General features: G+C 46.9%; 1 protein-coding gene across 1 annotated transcript; it reads left to right on the top strand.

Moving 5' to 3' along the window:
* The first annotated feature begins 1,897 nt into the window (after nucleotides 1-1,897).
* Nucleotides 1,898-24,543, top strand: PROSER3 (proline and serine rich 3). Its single transcript, XM_066638780.1, has 13 exons — nucleotides 1,898-1,937; nucleotides 14,578-14,710; nucleotides 15,058-15,166; nucleotides 15,585-15,883; nucleotides 16,196-16,341; nucleotides 16,710-16,771; nucleotides 17,327-17,406; nucleotides 18,193-18,320; nucleotides 19,253-19,434; nucleotides 20,654-21,214; nucleotides 21,920-22,091; nucleotides 23,069-23,150; nucleotides 24,139-24,543. Exons 2-13 carry the CDS (start codon nucleotides 14,688-14,690, stop codon nucleotides 24,203-24,205), a joined length of 1,911 nt encoding a protein of 636 aa, XP_066494877.1. The 5' UTR covers nucleotides 1,898-1,937; nucleotides 14,578-14,687; the 3' UTR covers nucleotides 24,206-24,543.
* The last annotated feature ends 119 nt before the right edge of the window (nucleotides 24,544-24,662 follow it).

Consider the following 24,662-nt stretch of genomic DNA (forward strand, 5'->3'; position numbering starts at 1 on the left):
GGGAATTGTAGGCATCTGCCTAGGGGAGGAGGGAAGCTTCTGATCCAGCAGCTTTTCTTTCTGTGCCTGGCAAACGTGCAACACCCAATTGCATGTCCTTCTGGGGGTTGTAGTTGCATGGGGTTTCTTAATGCAAAACCCTGCTGAAAAGTCTAGCAATGGGATTGCATTACAGTCCTTTTGAGGTTGCAAGCCTCTACCCCAGTGTTTCTCAGACTGTGGGTCCCCATTCAACGTGTTCAATAAAATATTATTTCAAGACTATTGCAACAACATTTGAATAATCCAGTGGTTCTCACACATTTAGCATCGGGACCCACTTTTTAGAATGAGAATCTGTTAGGACCCACCAGAAGTGATGTCATGACCGGAAGTGACATTATTTTTTACAATCCTAGGCTGCAATCCTACCCACACTTATCCAGGAGTAAGTCCTATTTACTATCATTATTAAAAGAATATACATAGTAGCTTGTTAAAGGTACAGGTAAGTAACATTTCCCCAAATGCAGTCACATACCATGGTAGCTAGCATCAAGTCCAATACAGTAAAAATAAAATATTGAAATGAATGGGGACCCACCTGAAATTGGCTTGCGACCCACCTAGTGGGTCCCAACCCACAGTTTGAGAAACACTGGAATAATCTATTAGGCTTGATGGTACTTGACTGCATTTGGGGAAATGTGGCAGATCTGTACTTTGAACAGGCTATGATGTAGCTGCTTTTAACAGTTCTGCCCAACTTTGCATATACGAAGCAGGGATCAAATATGTGCACCTGTAGGGTGGGTAGAAATGGGTTAACACTTAACAATGATGGTCAATGGGGCTTACTATGGGTAAGTGCGGATCGGATTGCAGCCTTTGGGATGTTGGGGGAATTGTTTTATTTGTTTGTTTGATTGATTAAGAAGATGCTCTGGAAAGTTAGGAGGGTTCTTCTTTATTTTAAATATATTTTAAAACTTGTATGTATTGCAAACTTCTAATCTGCCTCACAAGGTTGTTGTGGGGACAAAAGGAGGGGAGGAACCATGTACACCACCCTGAGCCACTTGATAATAAAAATGTGATAGATTGCTAGTTATGCAAGTTGCCTAAGAATAAGGCAACTTATGCTGGAGAAGAAATGGGGGAGGGGTTCCTGCTTAGGGAGGAGGAGGAAGTTCAGCTGAAGCTGTGGGGGAGGGGCTTCAGGACATAATGATAAGAGAGTAGCTTTCACAGCTCCAGGCTGTGCAGGTCTACTCAGGTATAAACTTCATTGTCTTCAGTGGGGCTTACTCCCTGGTAAATAAGCTCCACTGTGTTCCTTAGGATTTATTCCCAAGTAAATTTGTATAGATAGGATTGCAACCTTAATGTAACATAAACTACATACTTGTCTCTCAGGCAAGCTGGAGACTTACTCTCAAATAAACCTACAAGAAACTTGGGCTGTATTGTGTGCACAAGGCTCTGCTCTGTTCAAGGGAGTTTACTCTCAGGGAACGCATGCCTAAAACCGCAGCCTGAGGCTGGAATCCTATCCACACTTTCCTGGGAGTAAGCCCCATTGAACACAGTGGGACTTACTTTTAAGTAGACTTGCACTGAGTCTACAATCCTATGCACATTTAAGTCTGCCATCTAATGCAGGGTTGCCTGGAAATACAAGTCCCCATTGAAATAAGCAGGTGTCATTTCAGAGCATCTAACACACAGCGTTGCACCAAGGACAAAAAGGAAGAACTGGCGCGGGGCATGATGGTAGTTGTAGTTTATGCCAGGCCCAGAACGCGCTGTGAGTCCACCCTGTGCCACAAGGCATTACGGGAAGTGTAGTCCTGAAAGTCGACATGGGGTAAGCAGTGGGGGGGGAGAAGAAGCTGTTTACCCTGCATCCTTTGCGCAGGAGGACTTCCTGTTTTGGTTGCTAAGCGATGGCCAAGGCGGTAAGTTCAGTGGGGTGAGTGTGGGTGCTGCTGGAGAAGAAATGGGGGAGGGGTTCCTGCTTGGGGGGGAGAGGAGGAAGTTCAGCTGCAACTGGGGGGCATGCTCCTCCAGGGAAGGTGCAGTGCAAGCTTGGGTGTGTTTACTCAGAAGTAAACCGCATTGTGTCCAATGGGGCTTACACCCTGGTAAATGTATCCAGAGTTGCAGCCATAGGGAAGCTTGCAAGGGTGCATACTTCTCCAGGGGATGTTTAGTGGTCTTCTACTCAAAAGGAGGACCCACTGTGTTCATTGGGATTTACTTCCAAGTAAATGTGCTTGGGATTCTAGCCTTTGGTATGCTTGCCATTGACAACACTCTCCAGGGAACAGATTGCACAAGCCTGGATATGTTTACTCAAAAGTAAGCCCCACTGTGTTCAATGGAATTTGTTTTCAAGGAATGCAGTTATGTACAGTACTGTATAGGGATCTTTCCAGAGCTGTGTTTAGTGTGTTATATCGAAAGCAACAAAGTATCTTGTAGTTCCTTAAAGACTAACCCAGTTGAGTTCTGCGTTTATGTGTAGGATTGTGACCTTACCTTTTTGGGGGAGGGAGGGAGAAGACCTGCCTTTGAGTAAACATGCGTTGGGTTATGTTGTATAGTAAACGCTCAAAAGGGCTTCATTGATTTTATCCTGAGAAAAACAAATGCAGGTGGGCCTGTGTTATCCGCAGGTTTAGTACCTGTGGAATTAGATATCTGCAGGTCTGCAAACCTGTTGGTCAGACCCACCTAGAACCCCCAGAGGTGAGGGGAGCACAGCTCTGTTGGCCTCTGGAGCATTACAGGGCCCCCAAAACCCATAGATTTCATTATCGATAGGTTTCCTTATCTGTGGGCGGTCATGGAACGGAACCCCACAAATAATGAGGGCTGCCCTATATTTTCCTCATGCATTGTTGCTGTTATTAGAGGTGGGAGAAAACAGTGTTTGCGAAATAAAAACCTCCGCCTTCTGCATTTTTCATTTTTGTAAAACAACAAAAACCCTGAAATTTGCAGAAAAATGAAACCGCTTTATTTGGTTTTTATTTATGATTGGGGGCAGGGTGCTTGAGTAATGACTATGGCTTCTTCTGCTGATATTATACCTCCTATATACACCTACCTAGTACCTAGTACTACCTAGTACACCTACCTAGTATCACCTACCTAGTACAATTTTAAAGCAATTATAATTTATAATTTTTAAAATAAAAATACATAACACTGTTTTTTGTACTTCTGCTTATAGAAAACACCAAAATCCTCAAAAAAATAGAACCGTCTTCTCCCACCTCTATTAACAATACCAGATTTAATGTCCTGCCCTTCCTTCAAGGAACTTGGGAGAGCATGCAAAGTGCTGTCCCTCTCATATTATACTCACTGCAACCCTGTGTTGGTGGTAGTTTGAAAGAGAACGACAATTTCAGAGCCAACAGATCCAATTCCCCGCTGAATGAGGATTTGAACCGAGATTTCTCCAACCCAGTCAAGCATGCTGTCTACAATCCCCCCCTCTGCCCACTCTCCTTGCCCTTGGCCCCTGCTGAGCCAGAATAGCTCTCCTATTATAGATTAATATAACTTGTGGTGCAATCTCAAGGTCTCACTTAGCTGTAAGCATTGGAAAGATTTTTTTGGGCGCTCTCAGCCCTTTGGGCAAATCGGTGTGGTCTCTATGTTGACATCTTCTGCAGACTTTCGCAGTTCATATTTCTGTGCCAGCACTTCCCCCTGCTGATCTCTTAAGATGAAACAGCTGAAAGAACGAGAGCAGGCCAGATTGTGTTTTCTGGTCAGTTGGCAACCCTGTCTTGGGCTCAAACTCTGCAACCGTACCTATCAGTTTTGTCCAAATGCTTTCAGGGAGGACTACAAGACCATATTAGGCTGCCTTTTGCTCGCCAGCAGTGAGATTTTTAGTGGAGTGGGGTGGTTAGTGTTTCTGTCTGACTTTTTAAATAATATTGTCATTTTTGACCTGCTCTGAGCTCTACAGCTGGGTGAGGCTAGTGATTAATTTAATAGAAATGCACTGTCTCAAGTTAATAATATATCTTCATATGTGTGTTCAATCCTGGCATTTTCCATCTGTTTTCAGTTCTAGAAATGCTAAATATTTTGTTTCCCCCCCCAAGTTATTTATGACTTGTTTACTTTGTGGTTATGTCCTATCCCTCCCTATTATACTTATAAACTCAAAGAAGTCTTGGCTGCTTAGAGTAACTTTGCATTAAGCTTTCTCCCAGGGTTGCCAAAGCTTTTCTGGGCAGGGCGCCTATGAGCTACCTGCACTACTGGCGGAATTCCACAGTCAGTCTTTTCTCAGCAGGGACAAATGGTGATGGAAGATGTTTCACCTGCTGAATTTTGCCTGTTATGTTACTTTTAAAGGCACAGGAGCTCTGCCAGGAAAAGAAGTTGACAACCTTAATCTTGTCATGTTTCAGTGGTAAGGGAAGCCAGCTTTGTCTTTTTCTTCAACTATAGTTGCCAGGCTTTCTACGCACAAGGAGTATTTGTTTACAGAAGTGCAGGTGTAGGATGTCTTTTTGGCTTTGGATTTCAGCTTAGGTTGGAGATTATCCCAGTTCTTCCTTCCATGGAGCAGAACGGATTGTACTGTGTGTCAAACTAAGCTATGCCAGGGTTTTATTAGTTGTTTGACTTGTTAGTTCACTAAAAAAAAAAAAAAATGATGCTGGAAGTGTAGTGTATGTAGGCCATTTCGCATATCACCTGGCAGCAGGCCTGGGTTTGCCAGTGAGTGTGAGCCTGACATGGAGTTGTAGTCCCATGTGACTTTCTGACAAGTCTACCTCACATAGTATGTGTTTGCAAGTACAGCAATATCTTGAATTACATCCACTTGAATTTAGTCGATTTGCTCTTTTAGCCATTTTCAGTTACAGATGAGACCTTGGTATCTGTGGGGGTTCTGTTTCTGGACCCCCCCCCCAGTTACCAAAAACACAGATAATGAAATCCAAGGGGGATCTCTTAGAGCAGGGGTGCCCAAACCCCGGCCCTGGGGCCACTTGCGGCCCTCGAGGCCTCTCAATGTGGCCCTCAGGGAGCCCCCAGTCTCCAATGAGCCTCTGGCCCTCCGGAGATTTGTTGGAGCCCGCACTGGCCCAACACAACTGATCTCAGCGTGAGGGCGACTGTTTGACCTCTCGCGTGAGCTGTGGGATGAGGGCTCCCTCCACTGCTTGTTGTTTCACGTCTGTGATGCAGTAGCGGCAGCAAAGGAAAGGCCAGCCTTGCTTTGTGCAAGGCGTTTTATAGGCCTTGAGCTATTGCAAGACCTTCATTCTTTCGTATAAGTTCATCTTTAATATATTTATTTATGTAAATCTATGTAAATGTATTCAAATTTGAAATGTAAATTAATTCTTTTTTTCCCTGGCCCCTGACTAAGTGTCAGAGAGATGATGTGGCCCTCCTAGCAAAAACTTTGGACACCCCTGTCTTAGAGGACCCACCAGACACAATTGGAAGTGTCTTCCTGTTACATCTGGAGGTGTTCTAAGACACCTAAGGTGGGGAGGATTTTATCGTAAAACCAGAAGTACATCTCAAAAGCCTCTGGGGGGGGGTTGTTCGGCAGCGTGCACTTCATGCACTTCAGAATACCTGCCACAGGCCTTTCTGTTGCATCTGGTTGGTGAGGCCCTCAAGTCACCAGTTTGGAACCCACAGTAAGTCAAATCCGCTAGTTCCGAACCCTTGGATGAGGAGGGCCCACTGTATAACTAAATTTCAAATTTGTCCATGCGCTTTCTCTTTTGTCCGATTTCATCCAGCCTTCCATGGCATTCGTCAATGATTTTGCGTTTATTTTTCTTTTGTTTCTGTTTATTTAGGTTGCACACACATTCACATGTGTTGTATAGTTCTATATGCTCTTCACCTGCCCAAATAAGTTTGCAAGCGAAATAAGGCTCTGCTTTGACATTCATTCATTTTTCACTTTTGCCCATGCTCAGGTCCCAAACCAGACAAAAGTGCAAAGCTTTGCTGTAATGTTTGTTCTGTTCACACTTTTTTTGGAAGCATAGATCTAAAAATATAATGTGTGAAGCAGCTAAGTGTGTATGTGTGCGTTTTGGCAGTGTTTGGATCACCAGGTTGCTTGGATGCGTTTGATCCAGTGTAACCCTGCATAATAGAATTTTGCTTTGCTCTGTAGCTCTTTCAGGCAAGAAATCTTTATCCATCTAGGCTGGATAGGCTGGATAGGGCTGATTCTGAAGACCCCTTACGCTTCAGCCTGGAAGTGTTAATTCCCCCCCCTTTGAAGTCTCTTCTGGGTGCCTTGCTCATCTGCTGCTATTTTATTACTCAGTTAATGTGCTGCAGCCTTGTCGTTTGCGGTCATTGCGAGTGCATAACTGTAGCTGTGTGAACCACTGAAAGCTTTTCTTCTCCAGAGTTTTGTCCCTTGTGGTTTTTAATCTGACCCTTGTGGATGCTGAAAGTGTCCATTCATCAGAGCTGCCTCGGGGCGAGTTCATTTTAAAAAGGAGCCAACGATTTCTGCAAGCGAGCCTGGAGCGGGCTAGTTTGCGGTGAAACAGGACTCTCTTGCGGTGTCAAGAGAGCTGCAAATTGGCATTTGTCCTCATCAGGATGCGAATCCCATTGTGGTTGCGAACCAGATCTTCTGTGATGTTCGCTGTGCAATTAGCTAACCAGACTGAAAGTTCTAATGATGGCATAAAGGCAATTGTTGGTAAACTGAAGATCCCTTTCCAAGAATACTAGCATCATTACCAGTGAAGGTTCTCTGGCACTTGGTTAGCCTGATGCTATGTGTGCTTATCAAAAGGTGTTCACACTGATCTCAGTGGTACTTATGCTCAGGTAAGAGCACATAGACTCTTCCCTAGTGTTGGGAAGTCCCTAGGTAATTAAGGGTGCAATCCTAACCCCTTATGTCAGTGCTTTCCAGCACTGGCACAGCGGTGCCAATGGGACATGTGCTGCATCCTGCAGTTGGGTGTCACTCACAGAGGCCTCCTCAAAGTAAGGGAATGTTTGTTCCATTTGTTCCTTTACCCCAGAGATGAATAGCCCTTATGTCAGTGCTTGAAAGCACTGACATAAGGGGTTAGGATTGTGCCCTAAGTGTTGCATCCAAATTAGTTGCCACATGGGCTTCTGTTTGTAGTTTTGTGCTTTCCCAGGCATCTTGCATTTGGAAAAAGGTCATGCAGGTGCAGTTTTGATTTGGTAGTAAGCATTTCTGCCCTCCTGAGCATCAATAACTGGTAGAGGAAACTTGGGAATACTGTAGCTGCTTGGGATTTCATGGAACCGTTTTCGCTTTTATAACTACTGGGGATTTTCATAATTAAAAATAAATAAATAAAGCTGCTTGCGATTTTGACCGAACCTGCAAGTGGTCATCGTCGCGCCACATTTAGAACTGATAAAATTAAGTCTTTTGTTTTTGCGTCAGTTGCAAATTCGGCGACTTTGCATTGGCTTTTTGAAAACAAAGTGCAGCTTTCTGGTTAACGGGAATGTTGAAAACCGTATTCAGCAAAGTACAGTGGAAAAGCGACAAATAAAAGATGTGATCTTTTTTGAGAAGGAACTGCCTTATCTGCAGCACTGACCCACTGATTCGGAGCGAAAGGTGGGGTATAAATCAGAAGTGATATTTGGAGATTGGCTGTTGGCTCAAGTGGAGCTTGACCTGCAGTCAGTCTGATGCGTGTTTTGCCTAGAACAATCACATCAGAAGAGGAACAAAAATCTGAAGACGGAGAGGGGCTTTACTTTTACCTCCCTGAACGCTGACAACTTTGGAAGCAGGGCAAGCCAAAGAACAAATGAGAGCATGTATGTTTGGGAAAAGAAGTGAGTCAGCCATGAGCAGGTGCCATAAAGCAAGCCACCAGCCATTTATTTAATCCCATCTGGGCTGGAGATGTTCCCTTCTTTGTGCCACCATATTAAAATGCAAAGCCAGCCCATGCGATGTGCCAAGCCACAGTGGCATTCTTTAAACCTGCCAGCCTAAAGGCGCCACTTTGAAACCGAGCACTGGAAGGAGCCTCAATGCAGCTGTAACTCTTTGGCAGCCCGCAACAACAAGCTTGAAGTCTTCGGATGCACTCCTCGCTCCATGGGCAGCTGTGTGAGAATAATTGGTAGCCCTTTCCCCTGGGTTAATGTGGACCGTGGGATGCTAGTTTGTCAAGGTGGGCATGCAGAAAGGGGAGGGGGCGTGCTGGAGGAGGAAGCCCAGCTGACATTGTCGTCTCGTGACCCAGTTTTCCCCACCATTGCGAAGATGGTGATGACCTGGAAGGAGCCCTGAGTGCCAGACAGATCTCTCGTAGCTGTCTAGTGAAATTATCACTGCCTGGACAGATCGTGAATTATGCACTAACTAACCTGTCTTTGTTGGCTGCTGTCCAGCATTCAAGGAAGGATTTCTTTGGCTGACGAGACTGATATAGGGGAGAGATGATCTATTGGGAACAGGGAAGACTTCGCAAGCAGCCTGGATTACAATATTGAAATTGCTGCTTCTGTTGAAACCTGACTTAGGCCTTATATTTCTGCACGGATCATTCCGTAAGCACTTCAGTGGCTTTTCCCAAGGCATGCCTAACATTTATCCAATTTCCTTGTTGACCCTGCAAGCACATGCAAATCCATGTTGGGGTATTTTCACAGTCCTTCAAATGGGTTGTCAAGCGGCAAAATTTCACTCTTTTCGTCCACAAAAACAAGGAGAAAACTTTCAAGGGGAACATGACGACTGCTTTACGCACAGCGGCAGATTATGTTCTTAAGACCTCCCCGACAGACTTCTCCCCACTCATGCTGCACCGAGATAACTGTGGACTGCAGTTGCATGGGTGCTGGCTGCCTGATTTGGAACTCGTGGGGGATGTTTATCGGGGTGGTGGATGTGCAAGTGTTTTATATAATGCCAGGGGAATCTGTTGTTTTGGGTTATGTTACTTCTCCTGTCCCCCAGCCTGCTGTTTAGACTAGGAGAGATCAGCAGAATCCGAAATCTGCTTGGTTGCTGGGTGTTGTGCCAACATTGTGACATCTGGAAAATCAACCTTGGGTGTCCCCTAAGTTGTGTTATTCCGTTATTTATGAATGCGCTCTCAATCCCATTGGTTTTTATTCTATTTACGATGCAGTTCACCGGCAGTTGACTCTTTTTCAGTGAACCATCCCTGGGCTCTGCTACTGGAAGTAGCACATGAATTACCTTGCCTTTCTTGCCTGTCAATGTCCTTCCTTAACAGAGGGGAGAATTCTGGCAAGTCCAGCTTCTTCCATCAGAGTGCTAGAATGGTCAGGAAAGCCACATCTGACACCATTCTTCTTTCCTACTGAAGACTGCTTCAAGGCACAGAAGCCCTGCGTTTGACAGCACATGAAGAAGGCCCCATAGCTGAAACTAAGCGAAGTCTAGATCAGGTTGGTCCCCAAATGGGAGACTACTTGGGGAACTGTACGTCATGCGAAATGATAATCGTGTCTTCGCCAAGGCTCAGTCTGAACTTTTGCATGCTTGTGAATCTTCTTTTCAATTTTCTGCCTTTGGAAAAATGAGTAAAGACAGCAGAATTTTTTTTCCCCTTTTTCCATTCAAAGGTGCTGCCCCCTCTCAACTCCCCAAGCTCCAAGGGACATTTAACTTGCCACACACCCACACAGCTGCATAAACTGCTTCCCAGTTCGTCTTGTCTGCGGCCGGCTGTGTGTTGGAAAGCTCGTTCCTTTATTGGTTTAGAAAGCATCCCCCTTTGCTCTCTGACTTCCTTCCTTGCTGTTCTTTGTTGCGAACGTTCGTTGCAAACGTTCTTTGTTGCGAACTCAGTACGTGGCCAACTGAGTAGCCCAATGCTCTCTTTTCCCTTTGAAATGCCAACTGATGTTTTTGCAATCTTAACACCTATGTGTAATTTTCCCATGCAGAAGAGGTACTTTTTTTCTCCCCTTCCTTCACCCAGGAGAGTCAAGACGTTGTTGTCAGCCACAATAGTGATCTGCAACGTTGCCACTGATTAAGACAAGGAAAGACTACCTGATCCTGTGGCTACTGAGACTCATTATAGCCCCCCCGCCATATCGTCCAGCAGTGACTAGGAACATAAACATTTCTGTAAGTGTCCCCAGTGGGATACGATGGCTCTTTGTTCTCCAAAGCCAGCGGTTAATGCAGATGGGACTCGAACTGCACCAGACACATCAGAAAAAGCTATTTTTAAAAATCTCCTCGCTTGGGAGAAACTGCTGGAATCTGGATGCATCCAGGTTTGGTGGTCCTGCTAAATGGGGAGAAGCTAGAAGGCTCCTTACTTGCTCCTTGCCTGGGAGAGAATTGGGGGAATGAGAGGAAAACTGGGCTCATGTCTGGTCTTGCCTTCCCTGCTAAACAAGCATACAAGAGGCAGTTGTATTTACTGGGAAGGCTTTTGTTCTCTCTAGTGCGGCGCAGGGTAGGATGTGGCTTTAAACTACAGATCAGCGCAATGAGGTTCAGCAGTGGCCCAGTTCTGTCTCTGGGGCAGAGGACTCTGGTGAGTGTCCTCCATTTGGCCCCAGGGCTGCAGACTGTCCCCTGATGTGTCGGCAAGTCTCGGCTTGTTCAAATTGTCACGGGAAGCTGCATAACAGGCTCTCTTGTAGCTACTTGGGACCAAAATACTCAGGATATTATTACGTGTGTGGATGGCTCCAGCATGCCTTTTTTTTCTTCTTCTTTGAAAAAGCCGCAGGGGGTGGATAAGTCTTTGCCCCTGCCCTGATTTGGCCACAAGCACAGCTGCCATTTGTGATTGGGCTCCATTTTGCAGATGGAAACTTCTGGCCTGTGATTCGGGAGGACGAACAGGAAACATGCAAGGATGCTCTGGTGGACTAGCCAGCTGATTGGAGCCCCAAGAAAATGGAATTCTCTTCCTGGCAGCTCTGCAGTGCTGGTAGTGGTTTTCTTTTTTTTAAATAGGGTTATGACCCAGTTGCAGAACTCCTAAGTTCTGGAGGTAGCCCTGGACTCCATTTTGCCCCAAACCAGCCAGGCCATTTCCTTGCTGTCTTAGAATCCCCATGGGTGTTGGGCTGGCTGGCTGGGTTTGTGTGTGTGTGATGACTACACAGAGAAATGCTAGAATACGGACCGCTCCGTCACATTTGATCACATGGTGTTTGGAACCATAGAATGTTCTCGGAGCAAGGGTTGGGGGGGATTCATGATGTTTTTTTGTTGCTCCATGGTACAGCAGGGTTGGTGAATGGGGTGCTTTCATAAGAAAAACAAAAACTGTTGCCTCAGCAACTGCATGCAGGGATAAAAAAACAAAAAAAAGCACCATGGAAATTTCCTTCCCATCAGCACACAGGAGCAAAGGCTACTGTTGCCGCAACAGATTTTTCTCTCAACCAAAGCAAGGGTGGAAATCCCAGAAGAGTCTCAGAAGATGCAGCAGCTCAACTGCTCCGCAACAGCCACCAAGCCTGGATTCTGCAGTGTTTTGTCACCTGTTGAATGGCCAGTAGCACACAGCCAGTCCCAACAACTGAAAAGTGGCCTGGGCTGGAATAACCAGCACACTAAAACACAGCAAAGTCATACCTATGGAGGGCAGCCCGCTCCCACAACGCTCCAATCTTTTACGTAATTTTCATCGCCGAGAGCAGGACTGCAATTTTCCATGGTCCATCAGACCAACATCCTGCTTGTTCTCAGTGGACAACCAAACCTCTTTCCTTGGCCAGTGAATGTGGCCAGTCCTCATAAGACTTTTGTCCATCGACATGTCTTACGGCAGCAAATTTCAGAAGGAAATTAATGTTGAAGAGTTTTTGTCCTTAATCTGTCTGTTTTATTGGACAACCTCCTCCCCCTCCCCCGTCATGTTCTTGTGTGATGAGAGAGGAAAGAACACCCCTCTTTATTGGCTTTCTCTACATAATGCATAATTTCATAAAGCTCACTCATGTTCCATTCTCCCCCTCCCCTCCCCGGCATGGCCAAATTCTCAGCTGTGGGGCAATGGGAAGGCCTAGGAGCCTGTCCAGCAAATTGACAGTGTCCGTGGAATAGATCTTAGATGTGGCTTTCGCATGACATGATTTTATTCTACATTATTTCTATTACTCTTTCTCTCTTCTCACTCTTTCTCTCCATACCGAGCTAAACAAACGCATCGGTAAAGCAGCTACCACGTTTTCCAGACTCACAAAGAGAGTCTGGTCCAACAAGAAGCTGAAGGAACTTACCAAGATCCAGGTCTACAGAGCTTGTGTCCTGAGTACACTTCTGTACTGCAGCGAGTCATGGACTCTTCGCTCACAACAGGAGAGGAAATTGAACGCTTTCCACATGCGCTGCCTCCGATGCATCCTCGGCATCACCTGGCAGGACAAAGTTCCAAACAACACAGTCCTGGAACGTGCTGGAATCCCTAGCATGTATGCATTGCTGAAACAGAGACGCCTGCGTTGGCTCGGTCATGTCGTGAGAATGGATGATGGCCGGATCCCAGAGGATCTCCTCTATGGAGAACTCGTGCAAGGAAAGCGCCTTACAGGTAGACCACAGCTGCGATACAAGGACATCTGCAAGAGGGATCTGAAGGCCTTAGGAGTGGACCTCAACAGGTGGGAAACCCTGGCCTCTGAGCGGCCCGCTTGGAGGCAGGCTGTGCAGCATGGCCTTTCCCAGTTTGAAGAGACACTTGGCCAACAGTCTGAGGCTAAGAGGCAAAGAAGGAAGGCCCATAGCCAGGGAGGCAGACCAGGGACAGACTGCACTTGCTCCCAGTGTGGAAGGGATTGTCACTCCCGAATTGGCCTTTTCAGCCACACTAGACGCTGTGCCAGAACCACCATCCAGAGCGCGATACCATAGTCTTCCGAGACTGAAGGTTGCCAACTTAGATTTTATTCTACATTATGTCTATTACAGTATGAGGTCTCCAGGAATCTCCCATCCAGGCTGGCCAGACACAGCCTTGCTTGGCTTCAGCAAGGTGATTGCGCCATGTGCCTCAAGATCTTGCCTCGGGATAGGGATGACCCCCCCCCCTGCATTTCCTCTCACTTCCCTAAACCCTAAACAAAATGTCTTGCCACAGCTCTGCCTGAATGCATGTTCAGGGAGCCTGTGGCTTGCGTTGGACTGTTACGAGCCTCAGAAGATGATTCCTCATTACTCTCGTGTGTCCTTTAATTTAGTCTTCCTGAGTTATGTACTGGTTGAAGTTTAGTCACCAGAGCCATGGAGTACAAGCATTTTTGTTGCGCCTTGTGCCAGTGTTCTGTCTTATAATTTGGCATAAGGATAGCAATTAACAATGTCGACAGCCAGGATGGTATAGCGTTAAGTAGGCTGGATATAGTCCTCAGTTCAGATCCTCACTTTGGCTGCAATACAGTACTATGCATACTTTCCTGGGAATAACCCCCATTGAATACAGTGGGGCTTGCTTCTGAGTAGACATGCTTAGGATTGCACTGTTAACAAGGTTCAGCACATGGCTTTGGACCAATAATTCATTCTTGGCTGATACTGTCGTACAGGATTGCTGTCCAAGAGTGGTGAACGGGCTCAAACTCCTTGAAGGAAGTGCGTGCTAAAAATGTGGAGAAGCAACCAGTGTGAATTCGAAGGTGTCCGTTCAGTGGAGGACTCACTAGCTGGCCTTACACAAGCTGATATCTGTCAGCCTCAGCTTGTCTGTAATGGGGGAATCGTCTTGCCAGACTACTTTGGAAACCTTTTGTGATGACTGCTTAGATCAGGGGTGTCCAAACATTTTGGCAGGAGGGCCACATCATCTCTCTGACATTGTGCCGGTGGCCAAGAAAAACAGAATTAATTTACAATTTAAAATTTGAATAAATTAACATAAATGAATATATTAGATATGGAACTTATATGAATGAATGAAGGTCTTCCAGTAGCTCAAGGCCTATAAAAGGCCTTGCACAAAACAAGACCAGCCTTTCCTTTGCTGCCACTGCTGCATCACAGACGTGAAACAGCAAGTAGTGGAGGGAGCCCTTGTCCCACAGCTCAGGTGAGAAGTCGAACAGTCGTCCTCTTGCTGACAGCAGTTGCGTTGGGCCAGTACAGGCTCCAAAAAGTCTCTGGAGGGCAGACACTCATTGGAGACTGGGGGCTCCCTGAGGGCCTGATTGAGAGCCCCTGAGGGCCACAAGTGGCCCCCGGGCCGGGGTTTGGGCACCCCTGCCTTAGATAATGAAGATACTTTTGAACACTTAGTGGGAGGAAATGATCTGATTTTTTTTTTTAACTAAAGTTTTGATCAAGGTGTTATTCTTTACAGGGCATGAAGGTTGGTGAGATTTAGCATTGAGGATGGTTTGAAGGAAACCAGCAAGCAGAGCAACTTGAGTAGAAAATGTTTTTCTTTTTCTTTTGTTAAGTGTGTTCCTTCTTCACGCCTTCCTCCCTGCTTGCCTTCAGCTAAGTCATCAGTAGAACTATGAAAACAGAAGGGGAAAAAATGAAAGGGAGAGACAGGGGCAACCTCTTACAGACTCTATGCAAAATAAATAAACCTGCTAAAATTCATCTCCTGGAATCCTTTTGTTCAGAGCACAAGCGTTGGGTAATCTTCCAGCGGCCCATGGAGAAAGCAGTTTGAGACCCCTTCCCCAGCACTGTGATAGCGGCCGGGCAAAACAGATCACCTTGGTGTTGAGCGATGGATTCCAAGTACGAGAGCTGGTGTGTATCTTTGTCAGGGAAGTATGGGGGAAAGACTGTCCCATGCTTAGGGGATTAACAGGTGGGGACATCTAGGGAGAGGCAAGCACAGATAGCACGTGGAATTCTCTGTAAGCACAAGTCATTGCTTTTTGCCAGATCAGACCGTTGTACCAGGTAGTCCAACATTGTCTGCACTGAATGGTGTTTCAGACATGGTCTTCCTACCCCAGCCTGGGACTTTCTGCATGTAAAATATTTGCTGTGCCACTGGCCTATGGCCCCTTTCCAGGGTATGCCTTAATTTGTCTCTGTATAAGGTCATGTATTAGGGCCCTTGCTAACTATGATTGCTTGCTTGCCCACAGTTTGGCTGTATTCTCCACCCAGGGAAGCCCCTTCTTAAAGGCAGCCAACTCCCGGAGTCATTACCACCCTTCCCATGCCCAGCTACTAAGCCCGGAGCAGCGACACATGGTGAGATATTGAAGGTGCCATGGGCAAAGGAGGCTGTGGGGTTACTGGGAAGGGGGCAAATATGTTGGAAGTGTCAAGCTGATTTTGTTTTTTTGAATCGCCTGGATCCCTGATGAGCTAGCCTTGTGAGACCAGGCAGAGAGAACACCCTGGTGGCATTGGGCCAGCGTTGTTTTGTCTGTCTCAGCCCAGCCTACCTAATATGGTGGTTTTGTGGACAAAAGGAGCAGACACTTCACAGATGCTGTGTGTGAATTCCTTGGAGGAACAGAAGGATAAAAAAAATGTAATAACCGCTGGCTGGAGTCATTGGAACTATAGGAATAGACAGTTGTGTTGTGGTTGGGTTGAAAGGTTCTTGAGATACGGTGCTGTATCCCCACCCTGAGCTCTTCTTTCTATTTGGACCACCCCCCAGGTTCTGAGCCCATCTCGTCTACAAGCCAGAACCCTCCCTGTGCCTTCCAAGAAGACAGAAACATTGAGCCCCCCATGCCTGGGTTTCCTGCCCGACTCCAGTGACCAAGGAGTCCAGGCTCCTAACTCAGACTCCACAAGCCCCTTCAGTGAATCGTGGCCCTCAACTGAACGCAGCTCTTCCTCCCTGACCCCCAAGGGAGGAAATGCAGTTCCCACTTCACAGGTCTCGGAGACCAAGGCACCGGCCTCTCCAAAGCTCCAGGAGTCTGCCTCAGGAAGGGAATCTGTTATTGCAAGGTATGTCCCTTCGGGCAGGGAAGGTGGGGGCAGAGCAATGAGGCATTTCCCTGGGCTCCATGTGCTTAAGGCCATCTAGGGAATTCACGGCAGAGATGAGATTCAAACCAGCAATTCCTTGATTTTTAACTTGGGTTCTTAGCAGCTCTGCTCCACCAGCCTCCACATTCATGGTCTCTTGGCTTCCTGGGCCACTGTTCTCATTGACTAGTTTGCACCCGATTGCTTGGTCTTTAGGCTTGGGGTGATCCCTGCATGCACAGTGAGGCCGCCGTTCATCTAGATGACATGGCATCTCCTTTCCTTTGGCAGGTATATTGAGCGGTTCCGTTATGGGCAGCCCACAAACCGTCAAGAGCGCTGGGCATCCAGTGGTCATTTCCCTACATTATGGTGGCTTGACCGCTCATTTTCCCCTGAAGGCAACCTCTCCGAAAAGGAGTCACGGCTTTCTTCAGGTACTTACCTGGGACAGAAAGGATGGGGGCATTGGTGGACCATTGGGACAGGTCATCCAGTGGATCCTGACTTTTGTAGCAACAATAGCTGATAGCAGCAGCTATATGTAGGAAGAGTTTTGTGTAAAGAAGTTTGCAGGCTTGGGCAAGAAATGGGCTGTTGTTGTCAAGTACATCCTATGGATTCCAAGTTGTAACAGGATGTGGAACCTTGTGGTGGGTGGTGCACAAAAACCCTTATCCTGAAGTTCTTCACCTTTCCCACATGCTACCTTCCACCATGTTCTGCGGGGACATTCTTACAGTAGCCCCTCTTACAGTAGCAGGGATGGTGGAGTTGCTTCTTGAATGAGGTTGTCTCCTTTCAGACAGTGGCAAGAGTGAAACCAGACCATCACCTCTCAGTTCTGCACCGGACCAGTCTCCCTCGGTGAGTAAGGCAGCACTCCCTAGGAGACTGATGGCTTGCCCCAATTTCCACAAGGCCTCCCATGGAGTGTCCCAGTGTAGCTTTTTTTCAGGGAGTCTGTAACATGATCTTGCTGGATCACCTCATCTCCTCTTTCTAGTGTACTAGAAAACTTGCTGCCAGAAGAGTGAGATGTGTTGGACTTGGACCAGGGAGGTATGCATTCAGATCGTAAACCATGAAGCTCACTGGTTTCTGAGCCTACCTCATAAGCTTGCTGTGAGGATGAGTGACAGTACCCTTTGTGCACTGCTCTGAGTGACTTGCAGAAAAAGCAAGATACAGATAAATAGAAAAATCACCTGTGTACCTGACACTTGTCCCACTTGGTGGGCTTGCTCAGTTCCAGGCACAGAAAATGTGGGACCCATGGATGGATCTCAGTGCTGTACATACCCACCAGTTCCCCACAAGTTGCGCTTCACCCTCATTCCATCCTATTGCCAGAATCTTGACACTCTCCCCTTCCAGAATAGGCCGTTCTTGACCTCTTCTGTTTTGTAAAATCTCATGCAGGGAGAATCCCATGAGACTTCCAACTGGATACTGGATACTGCGAACCTGCAGGAACGTGCAGCTAGGCTTTTGCACAGGAGGTACTGACCTTATTTATTGCTGAGCTGCCTGCTCCAATTTGCTTGACCCCCATCTGGCTTTATGACCTGGCCTGTTTTTTCCCCCAGTTTATTCTCTTCTCCACTCACCACTTTTTCCTAATAAGCTGATGATCTTACTTAGCATTCGTGTGGCATATTTTGAGTGGAGAGAACTTGACATGTGTGGATGCAATCCTTACAACCGCCTTTTAAGATAAGCAAGCATGTTTATCCTCCATGTTGCAGCTGAGACTGAGAAGGAGCTACCTAATGCGTTAGAGCAGTGGTTCTCACACATTTAGCACCGGGACTCACTTTTTATCTGTCAGAAACTGTGAGGACCCACCGGAAGTGATGTCATAGCCGGAAGTGACATCATCAAGAAGGAAAATTTTTAACAATTCTAGACTGCAATCCTGCAATCCCACACTTATCCAGGAGTAAGTTCCATTTACTATCGTTGTTAAAAGCATATACATAAGTAGCCTGTTAAAAGTATAGAGCTGTAACATTTCCCCAGATGCAGTCACATACCATGGTAGCATCAAGTCTACTATATTAAAAATAAAATATTGAAATGAATGGGGGCCCACCTGAAATTGGCTCGCAACCCAACTAGTGGGTCCCGACCCACAGTTTGAGAAACACTGAGTTAGAGGCAGTGACAAGATTCACACCAGGTAAGGTCTGCTTTGCAGCTCAGCCCTTGAGCGGCGATGCTGCACCAATGCTGGGCTGCCTTCCTCAAATAGGCTGCCTTTCCCCAATGTGTCTTTTTGCATCCAGTGCATCTCCTTCGAGCAACACCAAGCACATAAGCTCAGAGGGGCTGAGTTTCACCTCCACTGTCACAAATGCTGAAATGGATACCACGGGGAGTGCCCCACAGCACCTGACGTGGCACCAGCGCAAAGGTAAGATCTGGGCTTCTCCTTTCAAGGGCGTGCCAGCGCTGTTGTAGACCCTGGACAAGTGCAGACGTACAAAGTGATGGAAAGCAGAAAAGCACATGTTGTCAGGTGGGATTTCTGACTGAGAGGTTCTGGGTGTCCCAGAGGGGCATGGGAGATCTGATCTAGCTCTTTTTGGGAAACAAAAGCTGCCCTAGAGCAGTGTTCATATGTAGGACTTGGGGATTGCCCCCACTAAAGTACAGAGTTTGATAATGAGCTCCAAATGGAGTGTTTTGAGAATTTCAGCCTTCTTTTAGAAGCAAAATATAGATTGTTTAACCCATCAGATTTCAAGCTAGTCTTGAGAAATGTCTAGAGCCTAGACCAGTGCTTCCCTACCTTGGGGTCACAGCTCCCCAGGTATGGCATTTGAATAATCCTTTTCCCTTAAGGGGGTTGACTATCGATGGAGACTATCAACGGTTCATTTCTGGGTTTTCCCCATCGCTGCCAACTACGAGGAGGTAAGAAGGGGGGTTTTATGGGACTTCTTAACCTGGGTTCTTCCAGGTATTCAGCAACGGCAGGAAGAACCCGGAAGTGACAAGTGGCATCACCTACAGATCGTCCATCTGGTCACAATCCTATCTTAAAGGGACAGGAGGTAGGGAACCACTGGTCTCTGGACAATACCTGCTGGAGTATCAAAAAAAGAGTGGGAGAGGCACAGTATTTTCAGGAATGGAATAAATGGAGTGGAAAAAAATGCATGATTTTTTTTGCAAAAAAAAAAAAAAAAAAGGAAGTGTGCATGGTTTAATTTATACAGGTTACAAAATCCAAATCCTTATGCAATAAAATTTGAGGTGTCTTGATGCCAGGTTTCATTACTACCTGTGCATGTTCAGTTCTCATTGCCTCGTGTATATGAACACACCTGTCCGTCTCTGCAGATAGCCTGGGCGCTGTCCCTGATCGCATTGCTCAGACAGGCTCTTCTCTGAAACCAGAGGATGACATTTTGTTCCAGTGGCGCTTGAGGCGGAAGATGGAGGAAGCGAGCAAAGCTGCCGCTGTGCTTCCTCCTGCGTCTTGGAGGAATCAATTCACGCTACCAACCTGTGCTCTCAACATGGTAGGAGTTTGAGATGAATGAATATGGTTTAGAACTGGATGTGGGGGTTATGGAGCCAGAGAGCAATGGAGAGATCAGTCATAGTGCTTAGTGCTGGATTTAGACTAGGAAGATCCAGCTGTAAATTGCCACTCAGCTACATCTGTTCACAGAAGTCCTTGTCTCTGTGGGTGTGGATAAATGTACCTAAATGTGCCTCTTTAACAGCAGCTGCAGTAGTATTTTCTCCCTAGGGTTGGTTCTGGCTTCACAGTACTTCTGAAAGGTGTACTCCATCCTTACTTTACCCTTACTTAGCTCCTCCACCCTTCAGTCTTACTTCTTCCCCATGCTTCAGGTAGACTGCAGACTTGTTGTCTTTTCATTATTTAAAAGCACTACTTGTATGTTTTTAAAAGAAACAAATGTTCGTTCATCACTGTGTTTAAAAAAAAAAAGGTAATCAATCACTGAAAAACTGCCTGGGGGGGGGAAGCAGAAGGTTGTGGAGTTCGACGGTACGGGCGCTAGTCAGTCCGTGCTGTACACAGTGCTGCAGACTAGCAGGTTTTACCCTGAGCTTGATCCTAGAGCAGTATTTTTCAAGCAGTGATACGGGTACCACTGGTGGTACTTGAGGTGCTATCTGGTGGTGCACGTGGGACCCCTGGACAAACTGCCACCTGGCAGTGAGACCCGTGACGTGGCAACTATCAGCCTTAGGAGGCTTGGCTCAACGGGCAGAACTCAGAAGTGTGCTTTTTGCATGCTTGAAAAAGTCCTCCCATCCATCCTGAGCCTTTTACTGGTGTTCGTTGCATCACATCTGGTCTCCCAACCTGGAAGTAATTGGCGATGACCAGTGACCAGTTACTTCCAGTGGTACTTCCAATTGGTGGACCATGTGGAGTGGTACAGTGGGGGGCAAATGTTGAGAAACACTGTCCTAGAGGATTTAGATATTTTTGGAAAGCATATGCTGAGCCCACTTTCAGAGTGTAGCTGTGATTATTTTGATGCACTTGCGTACCTGTATGTGCACCTGTCTTAGGCTAGTTGCATTTTGGCTGTGATCCAAACAGTAGCAGTGACTCCTCTATGACTCAACCCGCTGTCTTTTTAATAAAGAGGGTACATGTTGTAAGGTGGGTCTTGTATGAGCACCTCCTCCTTGTATCGTGTTGGTAAGTTGAGCTGGGGCAGTCTGAACCCTTCAGCATGGTATGTTTGTTCTCTGCAGGTGGAAGGAGCAACTCTGAAGTTGCCAGAGGCCACCACTTGGGGGAGCAATGGTAGAACATTGCTAGTGACTGGGGCAGATGTGAAATCAACCCATGGTGAGCATTGGGGGAGCAATGATAGAACGTCGCCGGCATCCGGGGCAGATGTGAAATCCACCCACGGTGAACATCCCTGCTGCTGCACAGACTCCATGAGAACTGCACCAAGCTCCAGGCAGCCCACAGAAACCACTCGCTTCACTACCAGGAACGGGATGGTTGAAAGTCCTGAACCAAACAGGGAACGGAGAGTTGAGGAACCAACTCCACAAGGGAGTCTTGTCCCCATGTTCTTGGACTCTTCTCCCCAACCAAGACCTACAGAGACCCGCAGGCCTTCGGATCGGAGCACTTTGCACCATGCTCAACGGACAACACAACCTGTAGAGAAATCCATCACACATCCGAGAGGAAGCCAGAGGTCATTCCTATCCGAGCAGGACAGAGCAAAACCAGTCAGAGGCTTCAGAGAGCCATTGGTCAGCCCCCCAAAAAGTTCCATTCAACGTGCCTTAGGAGAGGTATTGGCCCAGGATCTGGGAATTTGTGTTGCTCTCATCACAGTTAGAGCAGGGCCTCCCGTATAAAATCCTGAGTCCTGAGGTTTTTAACTGAAAGCATATTTCTAGTCCTCATGGTATCTTGGTGTTTACTGCTAAATGCTTAGGAAGGAGAGCAAGGTCGGGATGTCTGTGAATCCCAGATCAGACTTCTGTCTAATGCCCCATGTATACTCTCTGCCACCTTTTCTTTCCCTCTGGTTTTTCACGAGTTTTAGTCTTCCTTCTCCAACGCTTACAGCTAAAAGCTGTGCCAAATTGTGCAGTGCACTTTTCACCCAAGTAGTGGTTTTAAAACCATGTTTTGGGCAACACTTCCTTGGGAGCTAATCTGAATTTCTCAATAAGAAGCTCAAGAATAGCAGACAAAAGTCTGAGCAGAACAGCCCTCTTCCCTTGCAGTAAGCAGCCACAAGAGTGTGGTGTGGGTTCTAAGGTACATTTCTGAGTATACACAGGGCAACAGTGAGGCCCCTTGTGAAAGTAGTGCCTGCTCTAGAACGTGTTTCAGATCCCTCTGCAGCATGCATTGTGGAGCGTCCCCATGTGGCAGGGTGGTAACATCTACTGACATAGAAGCTCTGGAAAGGGCAGCTCCAGGTTCTTCCACCTTTATATCAAGGCATAATAGGCTCTCTCTCTCTCTCTCTCTCTCCCCCCCCCCAGGTGATTGCTGAAAGACTCTTCTCCTCACCTGAACCTCCAGCTCCTCATAAGGGTGAACGTCAGAAGAGCACAAAGAATCTGAGCCTGGAGGAGGCTGCACCACAGACTGTCATCTCTCCCTCACATCCCCAGCTCCTGAGCATGGCTGCTCAGCTTTTGGAGCAAGCTGAAGGTGGGTTAGCTGGGGGTGCCAGCAGGCCTAGGAATGTTGCACTTCTTTCCCAGCTGTACCTGGAAATGCCAGGGATCAGAGTGGGGGCCTTCTGCATGCTAAGTAGGTGCTCTGCCGCTAAGCCAGAGCCTTTCAAACTTTTTCTTGCAAGCACCTCCTTTTGTGGGTAGAAAATCCTGCAAGCATCACTCCTGCCTCTAAGGACAGGCTGTGCATCAGAGTAACAGCTTGCCCCATAGTCACCCCTGCTGTGAGGCCGGGGTCTCTAAACTTTTTGGCCAAAGGGCCACATCAAACATCTGGCTCAGTGTTGAGGGCCAGGAAAAAAAAAATTGAAATAAATACATTAGAGATGGAACTTAGATGAATGAATAAATGGGCTCAAATGTCCAGGATTTCTCCGAACACCAACAAAGCCCAAAGCACACACTTAAATGGACCTCCATTCCACCACCCCTCAAGCACAACTCTGGTTGTGTTTGGTCAACAGGATCAGAGGCTGGCCGCGGTCTAGATAGAGGCTGGCCGCGGGCCGCATTTGGCCCCTGGGCCAGGTTTTGGAGACCCCTGCTGTAAGGGAACAGTGGCTTCAGTTGCTTCTGCCTCCTTTGCTCTGCCCCTCCTTCCCCAAACCGTGCCAGACAGTTCCACAGCCACATATTGCCCTCTGGTGTGCACACCCACTTCCACCAGGATTAGGCCATGTGGCCACCACTGCAGTGGGGCCAAAAGCCACCTGCCATAATGTGCTGGTTTGAAAAGGGCTAGATTAAGCTATGTCCTCTGGAATAGGAAAGAAGCAGATGTGGGAGGCGGGGAAGAGTTAAGCATCAGGGAAGAGCACCTGAGCACATGAAAGGCTAGATCATTCCTCCTTGATGAGAAGATGTCTACACAGATTGATGGGAAAGCTCAACAGACTTAGGAGGGGTGAGGACAGAGGCAGTTCTTGAATGTGTGCACCTCTTGTTTTGCAGACTCAGATGGCATGGAATTTGAGGACGACCCCCTGTTGCAGGTGCTAAGGGGCCAGAGGGAGTTTGTGCGCAACCAGCTGCGGTAACTAATTTCAGCCTTAACCAAGGGTTGACTGAAAGTGCTGTCACTCACATTGACGCTTGTTCAAATTCTTTTTGCCTGCTGCCACGTTAGGGTTTTTCTTGCACGGTGTGGGTTGGGAAGAGGGGCTCAGTTGGTTGACCTTCTGTCTTTCCCTTGGCATCAGTTCATATTATACAGTCAGGAGAAGGTTAGAGGGATCAGTAGAGGGCATCTCTCCTCCTAGGTCCACCTACTGCACCATCAAGGTACCTATGGATGTATCTCTCTCTGTCTCTCTCTCTCTCTCGGTCTCTTTTAATTGCACTATATTTTTAAAAAATGACTCAATGAAAAGTTATAGTAAACAACTAAGAAATGGCTTCTGCTGGGCTCCATTATTTTATTTATTGATTAGATTTATACTCTTGCCTTTCTCCCCGAAGACATGCATGCAAAGATTCTTGGGCCCATTGTATCTGACTTCATTTTTCTTTCCTTAAAAGTTATTTGCATTTTCATTGGACCAAGGCAAGACAGTGTGTATTCAGTGATTTGTGTATGAGCACTCCCTTCCCACAAATAGAATACGGCTCTGGCTGCAGAATTCAGCTTCCGGATAACCTGGTGTTCATTTTTAAAAACCAAGTCTCTAGCCCTTATGGCTGTAGCAATCAGCATGGAAGCACTCAGGAAATGCCTGGTAATCTTCCAGTTGGGGCTGTGACTGAATCACATTTTCAGAGAGGTGGAGCCTGGCACCTTCTCTGATTTTTTGCTCCTTATGCTTTGGAGCAATATAAATGGTGCATATTTTGCTATTGTTTCCTTCTATTTGATACACGCAGTCGCTGTCTTAGAGCTTTTCCAAACAGAAGTCTGGCAAACGGTTAATCCTCTGACATTGTTCATGTGCGGCTGTGTTTTAACTCTGGCCTCATGCTCTGTGTTGCTCTGGTGCCCTCTGGCCCTCAGAGGCGGTATGCATTTGTGCTCTGTTTTCTTGCAGAGCTGTGGATGCCCAGGTGACTCAGCTAGAAGGTTACCATTCTGATCTAGACTCTTCTCATCAGTGACTGGCTGGTTCCTGTGTGCCCTTCTCTGCATCTTGAGCATGCCTGAGGGTCCCTTTCCAGCCTGCTCCAGGGTTAGGGCATCAGACTGCCCCACATCCTGGGCACTTCAGCCTGGCGTCAGTCATGGAATCTGGAATTTACTGACGAGGACACCTTTTCTGGTATGCCTATGCTACCTTGCTCCAGTGCAGGTGGCTAGCATGAATGTTCGAACCAAATGTGCAGCACAGCTGGGCATTGATTTGTCGGGAATGTCCCTAGTGCCTAAAGAGTGCCCTGTTTCCATGGTTTCTTTGTATAATTTTGTGACAAGATTAAAATAAACGTGTATTTTTGGATCGGAATGAGTGGTGATGGTTTGTAGCAAGTCAAGAAAACTTATCCAGCGTTTCCTGTCCACTGGAGTGGTGGTAGTGGTGGTGAATGAGGGTCCAAAGCCATTTGATTTCTGGGGAGA

The sequence above is a fragment of the Tiliqua scincoides genome, chromosome 10 (assembly GCF_035046505.1).
Source record: "Tiliqua scincoides isolate rTilSci1 chromosome 10, rTilSci1.hap2, whole genome shotgun sequence".
NCBI lineage: Eukaryota > Metazoa > Chordata > Lepidosauria > Squamata > Scincidae > Tiliqua > Tiliqua scincoides.